Source organism: Littorina saxatilis, linkage group LG2 (genome assembly GCF_037325665.1).
Source record: "Littorina saxatilis isolate snail1 linkage group LG2, US_GU_Lsax_2.0, whole genome shotgun sequence".
Classification (NCBI taxonomy): domain Eukaryota; kingdom Metazoa; phylum Mollusca; class Gastropoda; order Littorinimorpha; family Littorinidae; genus Littorina; species Littorina saxatilis.
In genome coordinates, this window is record NC_090246.1 from 64,614,470 (window position 1) to 64,629,323 (window position 14,854).

Below are 14,854 nucleotides of genomic sequence, written 5' to 3' on the forward strand. Positions count from 1 at the left end.
TTGCCAATAAAAATGTACAAGTAAACGAACTTAGTTAAGATGCAAAGGATATGTTCAAACCTTTAACTTGAATACATGTAACTACGTATACATTTAAAAGGTTTTACCTGGCATTTTCTTGATTTCATACTTTGTTATGTGGCTGATAACATCGTTACTTGTGCTATGTGTGATAGCTTGTACATACGTATGACGATTGTTTTTGAGAACACTCGTCTGCGTCTCAATGGATCCTCGCAAACCGTCTGTCTTGATAAAAAAAAAATATATATAACAAATTTAGTACGCTTATACTTAATGGCTACATACAATTACTTAGGAGGTAGTGTTAACTTCAATCAGATACAATCATACGACAACTTATATTTCACGAACATGCAGAGGGTTGGACTGACTGACTATAGTAGAGTTGTTCGTCCTCTTACGACCAATGGACCTATCGTGGGATCGTGGGACAGGTAGGGGTAAGTAACCTTTGTGGGAGGAAGGCTTTTTTCGTCTTTGACATACTATGGAATATCAGAGTTCCTTTTTACATTTAGTCAAGTTTTGACTAAATGTTTAAACATAGAGGGGGAATCGAGACGAGGGTCGTGGTGTATGTGTGTGTGTGTGTGTGTGTGTGTGTGTGTGTGTGTGTGTGTGTGTGTGTGTGTGTGTGTGTGTGTGTGTGTGTTTTGGCCAAGCAATCTTCGACGAAGGCCGGACTTCGGTATTGCATTTCAGCTTGGTGGCTTAAACATTAATTAATGACATTGGTCATTAAAAATCTGAAAATTGTAAAAAAAAATTTTTTATAAAACGATCCAAATTTACGTTCATCTTATTCTTCATCGTTTTCTGATTCGAAAAACATATAAATATTTTATATTTGGATTAAAAACAAGCTCTGACAATTAAAAATATAAAAATTATGATCAAAATTAAATTTTCGAAATCAATTTAAAAACACTTTCATCTTATTCCTTGTCGGTTCCTAATTCCAAAAACATATAGATATGATATGTTTGGATTAAAAACACGCTCAGAAAGTTAAAACGAAGAGAGGTACAGAAAAGCGTGCTATCCTTCTCAGCGCAACTACTACCCCGCTCTTCTTGTCAATTTCACTGCCTTTGCCACGAGCGGTGGACTGACGATGCTACGAGTATACGGTCTTGCTGAAAAATTTCATTGCGTTCAGTTTCATTCTGTGAGTTCGACAGCTTGACTAAATGTTGTATTGTCGCCTTACGCGACTTGTTTGTAGCTGTATACATTTACATGTTCAGTTACACGCGAGGCCAGCCGATTGGACGGTCGCGTGCACTTTCCATTGAGACATTCCTGTAGCATTGCTGAAGTGAATGTGTCGTGTGTGTGCTTATGGATTATACTACACAGCTGAAATATCAACAACAACAAAAGTAACAGAAAAAGACGTTGTGTTCTCTATCTGAGAGAGAGAGAGAGAGAGAGAGAGAGAGAGAGAGAGAGAGAGAGAGAGAGAGAGAGAGAGAGAGAGAGAGAGAGAGAGAGAGAGAGAGAGAGAGAGAAGAGAGAGAGAGAGAGAGAGAGAGAGAGAGGGGGGGGGGTATGAGACAGAAGGCAAGTTAGATACACCACAGCCAGGTTTACAGTAAGGGTTAGGAAGTGAAGACACTCTTTCTGTCCACAGACCTAACACTAACTGCAATATCTTCAAGCACAGGTAGATGATATACCTGTGATTCAAGCTATGACTGGTGCGAACTTTAATAGCTCCAAGAACATAACAAACGGGAAGATCAGGCGTTACGGCAACGGCAATTAGCTGATACTGCATGCCGTGTTTATTACACGGTTCCAAACAATAGCTTGCCGGTAGTAAAGCCACCACGGACAAGTATCTCATGTTAGCACCAAGTGAAGTCCCGCTATCTTTTACAAAGTACACTGTAGAGGAGTTAGTAGGTTACTGTCACACGATCTTGAAAACGCCGAATTAGACTTCACAGACGAAGGTAACAGAGATTTAGGCCTGTGTGCCAAACAATTCACTTGGGAATCCACTCTTTATATTCATTATCTCCAAGACAAATCACCGAAGTTCCGTGGAACTTGAAGGTGATATGTACGGTCTGCAAATAGGAGCGTGTCGTAGCAAGCTGAATTGTGTGTGTGTGTGTGTGTGTTTGTGTATGCGTGTGTGTGTGTGTGTGTGTGTTACACGACACTTGAGATTGCCACAAGTTCTCAAACGTCGTATAGTTGTGTTCTTTTATTCTACGTCGCCCGTCTTCGCAGCAGCAGAAAACAACTCGTCAAATTGAGTTCGAGGATTTATTTAGCATTCCATACATACAACTGCACATCGTAGCAGAACTCAAATAGAAGCTTTTTTAACATTCAAATCGCGCTGGCATATATAGTAAATACTCAATCTCGAGAATATTCCAGACCGAACATGATACAACTACATTATACGAGCCGTGCATGGACTAAACTAGCGACATTCTCTATGACGTACATCAAAAAGCGCCGACGCACTTAATCCGAACGAACGCCACGAACTCACGACTAAAACAGCATGGTAAACAACTTGTTTTGACAGGACTAGAAAGTTCACCTGCATTCTCGTCCAAGCATAAATATTGTGTTTACAAAATATAATATCGGTACTTTCCCACAAAGTACAAATAAGTCAACTACATGCAACACACAAAACTGAACCAAAGCTCAGCAACGGTAGCGTTTCCTAACATTACCCCCAACACCAGAAGAAATTTACCTAATTTCTTTCAATCATTGAAACACTACCTGTACACATATTATGTATACATAACAGATTGAAATCCAGGTATGTACATTAGTCTGTTGGAGAATGAACACAGTTTTAATCACATACTCGGCTGAGAAAATCTGCTCCAACATTGTCTGAACCCTTGATCGATTCCACTCGCATATCAAAGTTCTGCAAGTACATCACCCACCTCATGATACGATTATTCACAAACTTCGCAGAGTTCAGGTAGGTGAGGGGTTTGTGATCAGTCTGAAGCACGAATTTCACCCCTTGGAGGTAGAGTTCAAATTTCTTGATTCCCCACACGATGGCTAAACACTCTTTCTCCATGGTCGAGTAGTTCTTCTCGGCTCCTGACAGCTTCTTGCTGGCATAGCTGACCGGAAACGGTTTACCTCCATGCTCTTGCATCAGCATGGCGCCGATCCCTTCGTCCGATGCGTCTGTACGCAAGATGAACTCTTTGGCAGTATCAGGAAGGCGTAGCACCGGGTCTCGTGACATCAGGTCGCGCACGGTCTGGTATGCCTTCTCCTGAGCTGGTCCCCAGAGTATTCGGTTGGGGCATCCTTTTCGGGTCATGTCCGACAAAGGCGCCGTTATGGCGGCGAAGTTTGGAATGAACTCTCTGTAGTACCCAGCCAATCCAAGGAAGGATCGCACCTGCTTCTTGGTTTCAGGACGTGGCGCATTGAGGATCTTGGTGACGTTTTCCAACAAAAGCCCCTTCTGCTGGTCTTCCGTCAGGTCAGGTCCTAACTTGACGTCATCCACTCCCTCTTTCTTGTAGAGGTCTCCCAACTCCAGTAGTTCCTCGCCGTCGAACTCGTCTAGTTCGGCTGGTTCTTCCACACTTGCTGCGACCTGTACTGCTTCCGGAGGTCTCTCCACATACAGTTTCAGGAGGTTAGCGTGGTAGATCTTGGACTTCTTGCCGACATTCACCTTGTAGTCGTTGATCCCTACCACGGCCTCAACCTCGTATGGGCCTTTCCACTGCATCAGTAGTTTGTTGTGATCAGTGGGAAGCAGTATCAGCACTTTGTTACCTGGTGTAAACTTCCTGTTTACGGCTTTGCGGTCGTAGTAGTGCTTTCCACTATTCTGAGACTTTCTCAAGTTTTCTCTAGCAATCTCGAGAGTCTCCTCCAGTTTCTCTCGCAACTCAAACACGTACTGGTAACTGTTCTTCACTTCAGGTGTGTCCACATCTTTCGTCCACAATTCCTTTAGTATCTGCATCGGGCCTCTCACGGTCCGCCCGTACATCAGCTCGAACGGGGAGAATCCAGTGGACTCTTGTGGCACCTCCCTGTATGCAAACAGCAAGGCATTGATGTAGCGATGCCACTGCCTTGGCTGCTCACTGCATAGTTTCTTCAGCGTGGACTTCAACGTCGCATTGAATTTTTCGACCAGCCCATTGCACATCGGGTGATATGGTGTCGTAGTCAAGTGACGAATGCTCAGCAGCCTGTTGACCTCTTCCATACATTCAGAGACAAACTGTGTCCCCAGGTCTGTGAGGATCTCTTCAGGAACCCCAATTCTGCTGAAAATGTCCACAAGTGCCTCGGCAACAGTCTCGGTGTCAATTTTCTTCAGAGGCACGGCTTCTGGGTACCTGGTTGCATAGTCTACCAGGGTCAGTACCCAACGATGACCCGCTTCACTTGGCGGTTTGATCTCGCCGATGAGGTCAATGGCCACCCTCTTGAAAGGTCGGTCGATCAAAGGCATCTTCTGCAACGGCACTTTCGGGACCCTTCCTCGAGGTATGGTTTTCTGGCAAATATCGCACGATCGGCAGAATCGAGTCACATCTGCATGCAGTCCTGGCCAGTAAAACGCAGCCTGGATTCTGTCCGATGTCTTCTTGACCCCCAGGTGACCTCCCATAATAGAGTCGTGGGCCACCTCCATCACCTGGCGCCTAAGTGGTTGAGGCACCAGAACTTGACGTAATGGCTTCCCACCGTTGACTCTCGCGTGCTGGAACACTCTGTACAGAATCTTGGCCTTCACTTCAAATTGCACAGTGCCTTCGCCCTTAGTCATCTCCTTGACAGGACGACTCCTGTACTTTGTTAAGGTCGAATCAGCTTCCTGTAGCTGAATCAGCTGATCCCTGTCCACGACAGCAGTTGCAGAGCTGTTGGTGACCCTGAGTGGCGTAGTTGTTTTGTCCTTCTTCGCCTGGGCTCTGGTCGTCACAGCGCTTACAACCTGCGGCTGGTCGCGGCGATGCACAGTTGCTCTGTCATCTCGTAACAGTTCGCTGATATCTTCATTCGCGAATGGCAGTGGGTCTTCCTCCTCAACAGCAGGCTGAGCTGCGCCCATTCTCCATTCGACATCAGGGTCATCAGGACGTCTTGCACCCCCAATGTTCCCAATTAATAGATCGTACAAGGGCTTCTTCAGGCAGACGGCCTCAACTTCTCCGGTGAAGTATGGAGTATCTATCTGGATCTTTGCCACTGGTGCCCTCACGCATTTGCTGTCAGCCATGAGCGTCCACTTGAAGTCACCAGTGAACTTCTCTGTTGGCACCAGATCCTCTTTGACGATGACCCCATTGCAGCCCGAATCTCTGAGAACAGTCACTTCCTGCTTCTCAACAAATCCCTTCGACACGGGCATGTTCGACACTGACACAGCTGCGCTGGCGACGACAGAGATTGACTTGCCATTGGCGAGTAGAAGCTGGCCATCAGAAATACATTCTTCCACGTCCGATGGTGTAGCCACTTGCTCGGCAGCCCTTGGAAGTATGACGCTGCTCGCACATACTTGTTGGTTCGAGCCACTCGTTTGCCCCTTGTTGTCGTAATATCTCCGTCGATGTTCTTGCGCTTTGTCATTGACATGTCCGTTATTTTTCTTTTGGGGACAGTTGGCGACTCGGTGACCCTTGGCATTGCAATGGAAACACGTTATGTTCTGCCCTTCATTGGATGATGGTGCGGACTCAGTTTGTCCCTTGGCAGGTTGGTTTCCCTGGTTTCCGCTCTTCTGGAAAGGTTTCGATGACTTTGACGTCCCCAGGGTCCTTCCATGAGCAATGAGATAACGCTCAGCAGCATCAGTAATGTCCTTCAAACCCCGCAGTTTTTGCTCTTCCAAGCGGGTCGCCAGGTCCTTCGGGCAGGCATTAAGGAACTGCTCCTTCACGATCAAGTCCCGCAGACTCTCGTATGACTGCTCTTCACCTGATAACTCCACCCACTTCTGCAGGTATGACGACAGGCGCTCCACAAACTGGCTCGGTGTCTCTCCAGACAATGGCTGGCATTCGCGGAAGCGTTGACGGTAGCCCCTTTCAGTGAAGTTGTAGCAACGCAACAGAGCTTCCTTCAGTACATCATAGTCTCTGGCGTCATCATTTGAGAGTCTAGCGTAGACCTCAAGTGCTGCCCCAGTCAAATGTGCGCTGAGTTGAATCGCCCAGTCGTCGCGCTGCCATCTAGCACTCTCAGCGAACCTCTCGAATCTTGCAAGGTAGCAGTCGATCTGGTCCTTCCCGTCAGCGAATGCTGGAAGTTTCGGTGCCCTGTGTAGCATTTACTGCTGGTTATCTCTTTGGAGTGGTGCTGCGTGCTCATTTTGAACACGCACCATTTCTGTCTGGAGCTCTAAGCGCTTGGTCTCCATTTCTATCTGGAGCTCTACGCGTTTCAGCTCCATTTTCCTTTCTTCACGCTGTGCTTCTCTTTCTCTTTCTTCACGCTCACGCTGCGCTTGTCGTTCTTCACGCTCACGCTGCGCTTGTCTTTCTTCACGATGCGCTTGTCTTTCTTTTTCTTCTCGCTCACGCTGCGCTTGTCTTTCTTTTTCTTCTCGCTCACGCTGCGCTTGTCTTTCTTCACGCTGCGCCAGCAGTCGTGTCTGGGACTCGACGAACTCCGTCAACTGCTTGCCTTTTAGTCCCAGTTCAATTCCTTTTGCCCAGAACTCAGCCATTCTGGTCTTTTCCGGTGCGTTCGTCTGTATTCTTTCACAGCCCCGAACGTAGACGAATGTAGTCTTCTAAAGAACACAGTCTCTACTGCACCTCCGATGCTTCTCTCGTCGCTGTTCACCTTCGTAGACGTAGGCTGCCACCCTCCTCGTCTAACGTGACGGCGCACTCTGCTCACGATACGTACACGACGTACCTCAGTCGTATTTCGTAGTATTAATGCACTAGCTCCGCGACGAAGTCCGTCTCGTCCAAACGGCAGCTAACCTCTGTAATCCCGATACACTCCGGCGTCGCTCACCGTACCGAGCTGCGGCGATTACCAAACTCTTCACCAGTCACACCGAATCCACGGTTCCGTAGTCTCAATACTGATCCCTCAGGATACACCCGATTGATGGCTACCTCCTGTGACTGTCTTGACGCTGGTCCTTGTTGCTGGAAAACCCTTGGCGTTAAACGTAGATCCTTGGCTTGGCCCCCAATTGTTACACGACACTTGAGATTGCCACAAGTTCTCAAACGTCGTATAGTTGTGTTCTTTTATTCTACGTCGCCCGTCTTCGCAGCAACAGAAAACAACTCGTCAAACTGAGTTCGAGGATTTATTTAGCATTCCATACATACAACTGCATATCGTAGCAGAACTCAAATAGAAGCTTTCTTAACATTCAAATCGCGCTGGCATATATAGTAAATACTCAATCTCGAGAATATTCCAGACCGAACACGATACAACTACATTATACGAGCCGTGCATGGACTAAACTAGCGACATTCTCTATGACGTACATCAAAAAGCGCCGACGCACTTAATCCGAACGAACGCCACGAACTCACGACTAAAACAGCATGGTAAACAACTTGTTTTGACAGGACTAGAAAGTTCACCTGCATTCTCGTCCAAGCATAAATATTGTGTTTACAAAATATAATATCGGTACTTTCCCACAAAGTACAAATAAGTCAACTACATGCAACACACAAAACTGAACCAAAGCTCAGCAACGGTAGCGTTTCCTAACAGTGTGTGTGCGCGTGCGTGCGTGCGTGCGTGTGTGCGTGTGTGTGTGTGTGTGCGTGTGTGTGCGTGTGTGTGTGTGTGTGTGTGTGTGTGTGTGCATGTGCGTGTGTCTGTCTGACTGTCTGTTTGCTTGTGTGTTCATGAAGATATTCATATGTATGTCGATTTTGTCTGTCTTTCTTGCTACCTCACTGTATGTATACCTTTCTCTGTTTGTCTGTCAGTCTGTTTGTTTGTCTATTGGTCAGTTGGTCGGACGGTCGGTCGGTCTGTATTCACTGTCCTTGCTTTTTGTCTTTCTGCATTCCAGTACCACCGAGAATTCATAAAAACAACTTTGAAGCGGCTTCATAAAGTCGCCCGTTTTTTTGTTTTTTTTAAACAGCATTTTATTCAGAATTTCTTCGCATGAACAGTTCAAAACACACAGCTAGGACACGCACTCAAGCAAATGCTTATATCACGTGACAATAACAATACTAAATTACACACATTTTCGTAATGGTGGACATAACAACAATAAACCAGAAGAACAAATTGAAAGAATGGGGATGGGAAACTAAATAGGAACAAAAGAATCTACAGAAGAGAAAAAAGAAAAGGGATGGGGAGGGGGAAGAAAGTACAAACAACCTCAAGGAGAGACTAGGACGAAAGCGCATAGGAAGAGAGCATCAAGTCTAAGAAAGTCGCCCGTTGACTTGAATGCGTTCCGGCCCTTCTTGAGACGAACGGCAAAATGCCATCAGACGGAACAAAAGATGAACTACCTGACTTTTCGAGAGTTCTCAATGCCTGCTTTATCCCCTTAAAGTGTGCGTTAATCCCCCTCTCTGTGTTATGGCTATTATTCACTCTCACGGTCCTGATCTGGTTTTGCTTTTATTGGTTTCACCGGGGAGGTCAAAGACGCTGATTTCTCTGCCGTTTTGTATTGTGTGGAGTGATGTGGAAACTGAATTCAACGAAGCGGGGGTTAGATTTATCTTATATGGTTCTTATTAGCTTTCTTCTGACATTCTCTTTTATCTCAGATATCCAATGTTCTAGTGGCGTTTCAACTCTGTCTGAAGGTCAAATAAGTTTTGATAACCTTTTCCATTCGGATATTACACAAATATAACTATTTTTTGCCTCCTTTAAGGAAGGAAAAAATAAGTGTTGTTTAAATGTCAAGACAAAGCTAAAATGCTGGTTGCTGACATTTTTTACGACCAAATGGCGAAGCAATTAACATGTACAAAAACTCTAAGACTGAATTTATAATCTATAATATATATATACGGCCATTTAATATATTATATTAAATTATAATATAATTTATAATTATACCTTAAATAATCCCAATATCCTGGGCTTCCAACAATATACGCAGTAAGAGCTTACATTAACAAGTGTGTTTACCTGAGTTTTGCATTTACATTTTTTTGACTAGCGGTATGCCACCTTCAATCTGTTCTTTTTGGAAATCTTGCTTTTTACATTTATTCGGAGCTGCTAATTAAAGCGATGGGGGATAACTGTACAGTTTACAGCAGAATGGCTACTGCGGTCCTGGTAGAGTTGTTTCCCGCTAACGCATAGCGATTACACCGTTGATCAGAAACACGAACAGGTTGCTCGTAACACAACTCGGTGAGCACTCGTAACGCAGTAAATGAAATTATAACAAGAAAAACAAAATCTGCCAGAGATGTTTGTAAATCATTCTGTCAGTCACTCGGGACTGACTGACGTGAGGAAAAAAGTATGGGAGGGGGCATGGAGCCGACTAGTAGTCGCCGGGGTGGAGGCAGAGGGATGGAGGGGGAAGCGGTTCAGTGGTAGTGGTCAGCAACTGTGGCCGTTCGTTGTGCACCATGAAATGCGGTTGTCGACTGAGTCGTTTTTATATTTAGTCAAGTTTTGACTAAATATTTTAACATCGAGGGGGAATCGAAACGAGGGTCGTGGTGTATGTGCGTGTGTCTGTCTGTCTGTGTGTGTGTGTGTGTAGAGCGATTCAGACTAAACTACTGGACCGATCTTTATGAAATTTGACATGAGAGTTCCTGGGTATGAAATCCCCGAACGTTTTTTTCATTTTTTGGATAAATGTCTTTGATGACGTCATATCCGGCTTTTCGTGAAAGTTGAGGCGGCACTGTCACGCCCTCATTTTTCAACCAAATTGGTTGAAATTTTGGTCAAGTAATCTTCGACGAAGCCCGGGGTTCGGTATTGCATTTCAGCTTGGTGGCTTAAAAATTAATTAATGACTTTGGTCATTAAAAATCGGAAAATTGTAAAAAAAAATAAAAATTTATAAAACGATCCAAATTTACGTTTATCTTATTCTCCATCATTTGCTGATTCCAAAAACATATAAATATGTTATATTTGGATTAAAAACAAGCTCTGAAAATTAAATATATAAAAATTATTATCAAAATTAAATTGTCCAAATCAATTTAAAAACACTTTCATCTTATTCCTTGTCGGTTCCTGATTCCAAAAACATATAGATATGATATGTTTGGATTAAAAACACGCTCAGAAAGTTAAAACAAAGAGAGGTACAGAAAAGCGTGCTATCCTTCTTAGCGCAACTACTACCCCGCTCTTCTTGTCAATTTCACTGCCTTTGCCATGAGCGGTGGACTGACGATGCTACGAGTATACGGTCTTGCTGAAAAATGGCAGCTACTTGACTAAATATTGTATTTTCGCCTTACGCGACTTGTTGTTGTTTACGTTGCAATGGTAGTCAGGTGTTGTGGTGGTGGATGGTTGTCAGAGAGTGGTCACAGAGCGGGCTACCAAAAGTCTTTCAGTTACGAGTCAGCTCATGTTCAGTGCACACGAGTCATGCACGCACGCCGACACGAACGCGCACCGCCGCACACACACACACACCCCCCCCCCCCCCCCCCATTTCCCTCCCTAAAGGCGACACTCTCTTCTCGCTTTGTCAATTCCTATCACGCATGCTCATCGTGCACCGCTATCACATGCTTTTCTCATCGCCTTGACCGGCAGATCAGCATGCACTACATTTACATTCAAAAACCATAGTAAAATGCACTGGATGGTGCCTGCAGGCTGGGTGGGCTCTGTGTAAACATATCATCACTACTGCTATCTCATCGCAGTGGACGAAGATAGCAGCACAGGCCAGTGAGGTAACAAGCATTTCAAGTGATGTCTGTGATCAGAGTCCACAGATATAGAAAGAGCGCTCCGATCAGTCGTGCTCAATGCTCCGATTTTATAGCGACAAAGGCGTCGATCGTGCTCGTTGAAGGGTTGGACGATATTATAGTGACCAATTATAAGCGGCGCTAGAGAGAGAGAGAGAGAGAGAGAGAGAGAGAGAGAGAGGGGGGCTGGCTAGAGTAAGATGAATCTTGCGCCTGTGTTTGTGGAACCGTGAGAAATTCTCAATATTCGGGTGGTCCCTCCAGAGTCTCTGGTCCCTCGCAAAGTAGCAGTGTTCTAAAATTCAAGAACACGTGCTGCACCGTTCGCGGTGTGTGTGTGTGTGTGTGTGTGTGTGCGAGTCAAGTCAGTGTGTGTGTGAGTGTGTGTGTGTGTGTGTGTGTGTGTGTGTGTGCCGGTATGCTGTGTGTGTGTGTGTGTGTGTGTGTGTTGTGTGTGGTGAGTCAAGTACGTGTGTGTGTGTGTGAGTCAAGTCAGTGTGTGTGTGTGTGTGTGAGTCAAGTGTGTGTGTGTGTGTGTGTGTGTGTGTGTGTGTGTGTAATGAGTTGCGAGTGCACGTACGTGTTGTTTATGAGATGAAGCTCAGTTTTAACATAAACTGTATTCCTGCTGTAATCTATTCTCCGATCTGACAACACAAGCGCTGTGGGGAGGAGAAACGCATGCCAGAGAACAAAAGCAAAATTATAATAATGCTCAACGTTTTGAGGAAGCCGACTGCCTTTGGCCCGAAACTAGGGCAGCGTGACACGCTTAGCGCTTCATTCATGAAATGCTTCTAACTCCGCGAAGCGGGATCATGATTACGGCCATCATGAATATTCACGATGATATACTGCGTCACTTTCGCGCGAAAATGTGACCTCTCTAGGTCGAGCATGCGCAGTTCGAGCACTGTTTCCCGCGGAATCGATCACATGACATGTCACGGGGCAGAAATTCGAACTGCGATTGGTCGAGGCGTGCAGGACAGCTGAGTAACGCGGTGGGCACAAACTTCAGCCTGTGTTTACATCGACGTGTGGAAAAAAGTTTCCGGATTACCTGACAAGTGGATTTTTACAAAAACCGTGACGATGGTGGATACAGAAAGTCATCCGAGACCTCGAAGGACTCGCCATGATTCTGCTAAGCACTACGATGCGCAGCGTAAAGACCTAGAACTTACACAAGTGTTGGATGTCTTGCAGTGTTACGTGGACTATGGCGGCGGAATCAACTGCTGTGTATGCGGTAAGTTGTCGGTATTCAGCTTCAGTACCAGTGTTTTCTGGTTTCAGTAAACCACCAGATTATATGTGTGTTAGTCAAGTCCTCATATTGATCTTTCAGTGGCCGTATTTTGCTGATATTTTGTGGTGACCAAGGTAAACATTCAGCATCGTCTGCTCGATCAAGACTTGCGAAGTTGACATGCATGCAGATTGTTCAATGATGGATGTTAGTGTTTCATTTGCATTACTTCAGATTTGGAGATAGCTGTGTATTAACTAGATTACCCTGGTAATCCCAAAAACAGTGGTTTTTGTTAGTAAATGATCCGTAATGTGATTGAAGCGATGCTTTTAACCTTGCAACACAAAAGTAGGTCAAGCAACCACATCACGTGGAGAAAATGTTCATTCACACAGGTGGCTGTCTGGTTGATCTGCTAGCAAAACATCCGGTCCCTCCTTCACTCTGGTCATGCGCTGCAGCAGTTATTATTGCATTATGTGATGAATCTGTGAAACTTTATTGATTGCACCAGTATTGACTAATTCGGTAATAATACTAATACACTCATAATTATTTTTGACAATATTATCCTTGATTAATGGCATGTGATGTGTATTAAACTTTATTAATGAATTAACACATAATGATAACACAACAGGCTGGACCAGGGTATTGTTACTGTACGTTTGGAAGGTACCTTGCGTGTGCTTCAGTCAGATTTTTATTTTTTACATTGAAAATTGGGAAATTATGTTGTCTAATTCTTATGGACAACAGATCTTTGCCTGTACTGTAGTTTGATCTTTGATCTGACAATGTTCCTGCAGTCTTTTACTTTTACTTTTAGTAGTACGGAACTATAGGATTGACTTTGTTTCCAGAATTGAATTTGCATGCATTCTAATGTGTTCACCGATGGATTTCCTGTCAAGATCTTGAGCTTTGTTAGTGTTACTAACTAATCTTCACGTTTGACGCCTTTGAACAGATTTCGTATGCTACAAGACACTAGAATATCCAGCTTGTTGTTTGTTGTCTCAAAAGAGAAAGTTACAATTTATTTATATTATAGTAATAGTACTAATACAAAGATTATGTTTTTGAAGAGGAAAAAACCCAAGTTAGATCTTGTTTCTTCCAGTGTGTGAGTGTGTACTAAGTTAGTAAGAATGAGGTTTCAACATATTAAAATGTGGGTAATTAGCAAACAAACTGTCAGACTCTCTGATTGGGTAAATTTTAAATATAACGGTTCTTCAATCTTCTGTGATTGCAGGCAAGCTGTACAAGAGCCGTGTCTGCTTCATCAAGCACCTGTGGGAGCACACCATCTACTGGGACCAGTTTGCAGGTGACAAGAACCACATGCGTGTCCTCTCCATCCAGGCTGCATTGATCCTCTACGGTAGCTGTCAGCAGCCGATGCGTAACATACCTGTCGACAGTCTGCTCGTCACAAGCCCACACACAACTGAACACAGCACAGATGGGAAATCATCTGCTATTGAGGCTGCCAACGCTGCATCAAAAGTCAACCCTTCCTGCACGCCCAAAAAAGAGTCCGTGTCCAGGAACGAGTCTGTCACTGTTTCAAGGGGCACATATGACTTTTCTACAGTTGATGCCGCTAAGATGCTTCCAACAACACCAGAGAGGAAGTGCACACTGCCGTGTGCTCCAAAAGCGCCAGTGAAGAGACATACTCCGTCTGTCCTGAAGTCTTCCCACAAGAGAAAGACACCACCCAAGTTGGATCTTCGAAATTTCTGCAACTCCAAGCCATCTCCGTCTGTTGTTCTGTCGCCGACACGAGAGGTTCAGCTGGTCCAGAGTCCAAGCCCTTTGATGTTCAGTCAATCAACGCCGTTTCTTTACACACCCGTGAAGCAGAGAATCCCTTGCATGGAACCGAAGACGCCAAAGAAGAAGACCAAGAAGAGGCAGGTCAATTCCGGCAGCTCTTGCAGCCATGCGAAGCGCAGGATCAGCGAATTCTTTACTCCATCGAGCAATGTTTCGTCCAACGATCATTGCTGGAAAGAGACTGACTCTTGCTCGTGCAAGAGGAAAAGGGCAGAGTAAACTGTGACTTTAAATTTTGGGATAATTCAGAGGAAAGACTTACATAGGTGTGACTAAAGTGGTGTTATCTTTGGCTGTGACTGACTGAGATTTTGTGAATTGACCAACTTCAAGTGGAAGAGTTGTCAGCGACCATGATGTACATTCAGAACTGAGTGTATTTCGAAGTTAAGATGACGGGTTGTACAGGTATCAGGTATCGTGGCTCCTCTCCAGAAGGTTCTGCATGAGAAGTTAAAATTGGTTCGTTTTTGTGAACTGAATGTTTTATGTCTACAATCATGATTGCATTCTAGGAATGTTTTGATACTCTTTTTGTTCAAGATTAACCTGTACGTTAGATAATGACAATGAGAATTTGTGTTCAAACTGTGTGTACTTTATGGTTACAGTACACATGTACATACATGATATGTGTACAGGAATCATGTGCTTATTGTACTCATACTCTTCGACAGATACTGGAATAGTACTAGTAGTGAATCATTGTGTACCTCTTAAAAATTGTGTGTTTAATGGGCATTATTTTAATAATTGCTTGATCCCTGTAGAAAGTTGGGAATCTCTTTCTGTTGCATAAAGCCATAAAAATAATGGTATGGGTAAT

The 14,854-nt window shown here is 44.5% G+C and overlaps 1 protein-coding gene across 1 annotated transcript; it reads left to right on the forward strand.

Moving 5' to 3' along the window:
* Nucleotides 1-11,945: 11,945 nt before the first annotated feature.
* Nucleotides 11,946-14,611, forward strand: LOC138956458 (uncharacterized). The gene is made up of 2 exons (XM_070327813.1): nt 11,946-12,180; nt 13,442-14,611. The coding sequence occupies exons 1-2, from the start codon at nt 12,024-12,026 to the stop codon at nt 14,245-14,247; spliced, it is 963 nt and encodes a 320-aa protein (XP_070183914.1). The 5' UTR covers nt 11,946-12,023; the 3' UTR covers nt 14,248-14,611.
* Nucleotides 14,612-14,854: the final 243 nt, after the last annotated feature.

Excerpts from the sequence above, each read along its gene's own strand:
- LOC138956458 (XM_070327813.1), top strand. The coding sequence starts at position 12,024 with ATGGTGGATACAGAAAGTCATCCGAGACCTCGAAGGACTCGCCATGAT. Across the intron at positions 12,181-13,441 it reads AATCAACTGCTGTGTATGCG|GCAAGCTGTACAAGAGCCGT; the intron begins GTAAGTTGTCGG and ends CTGTGATTGCAG.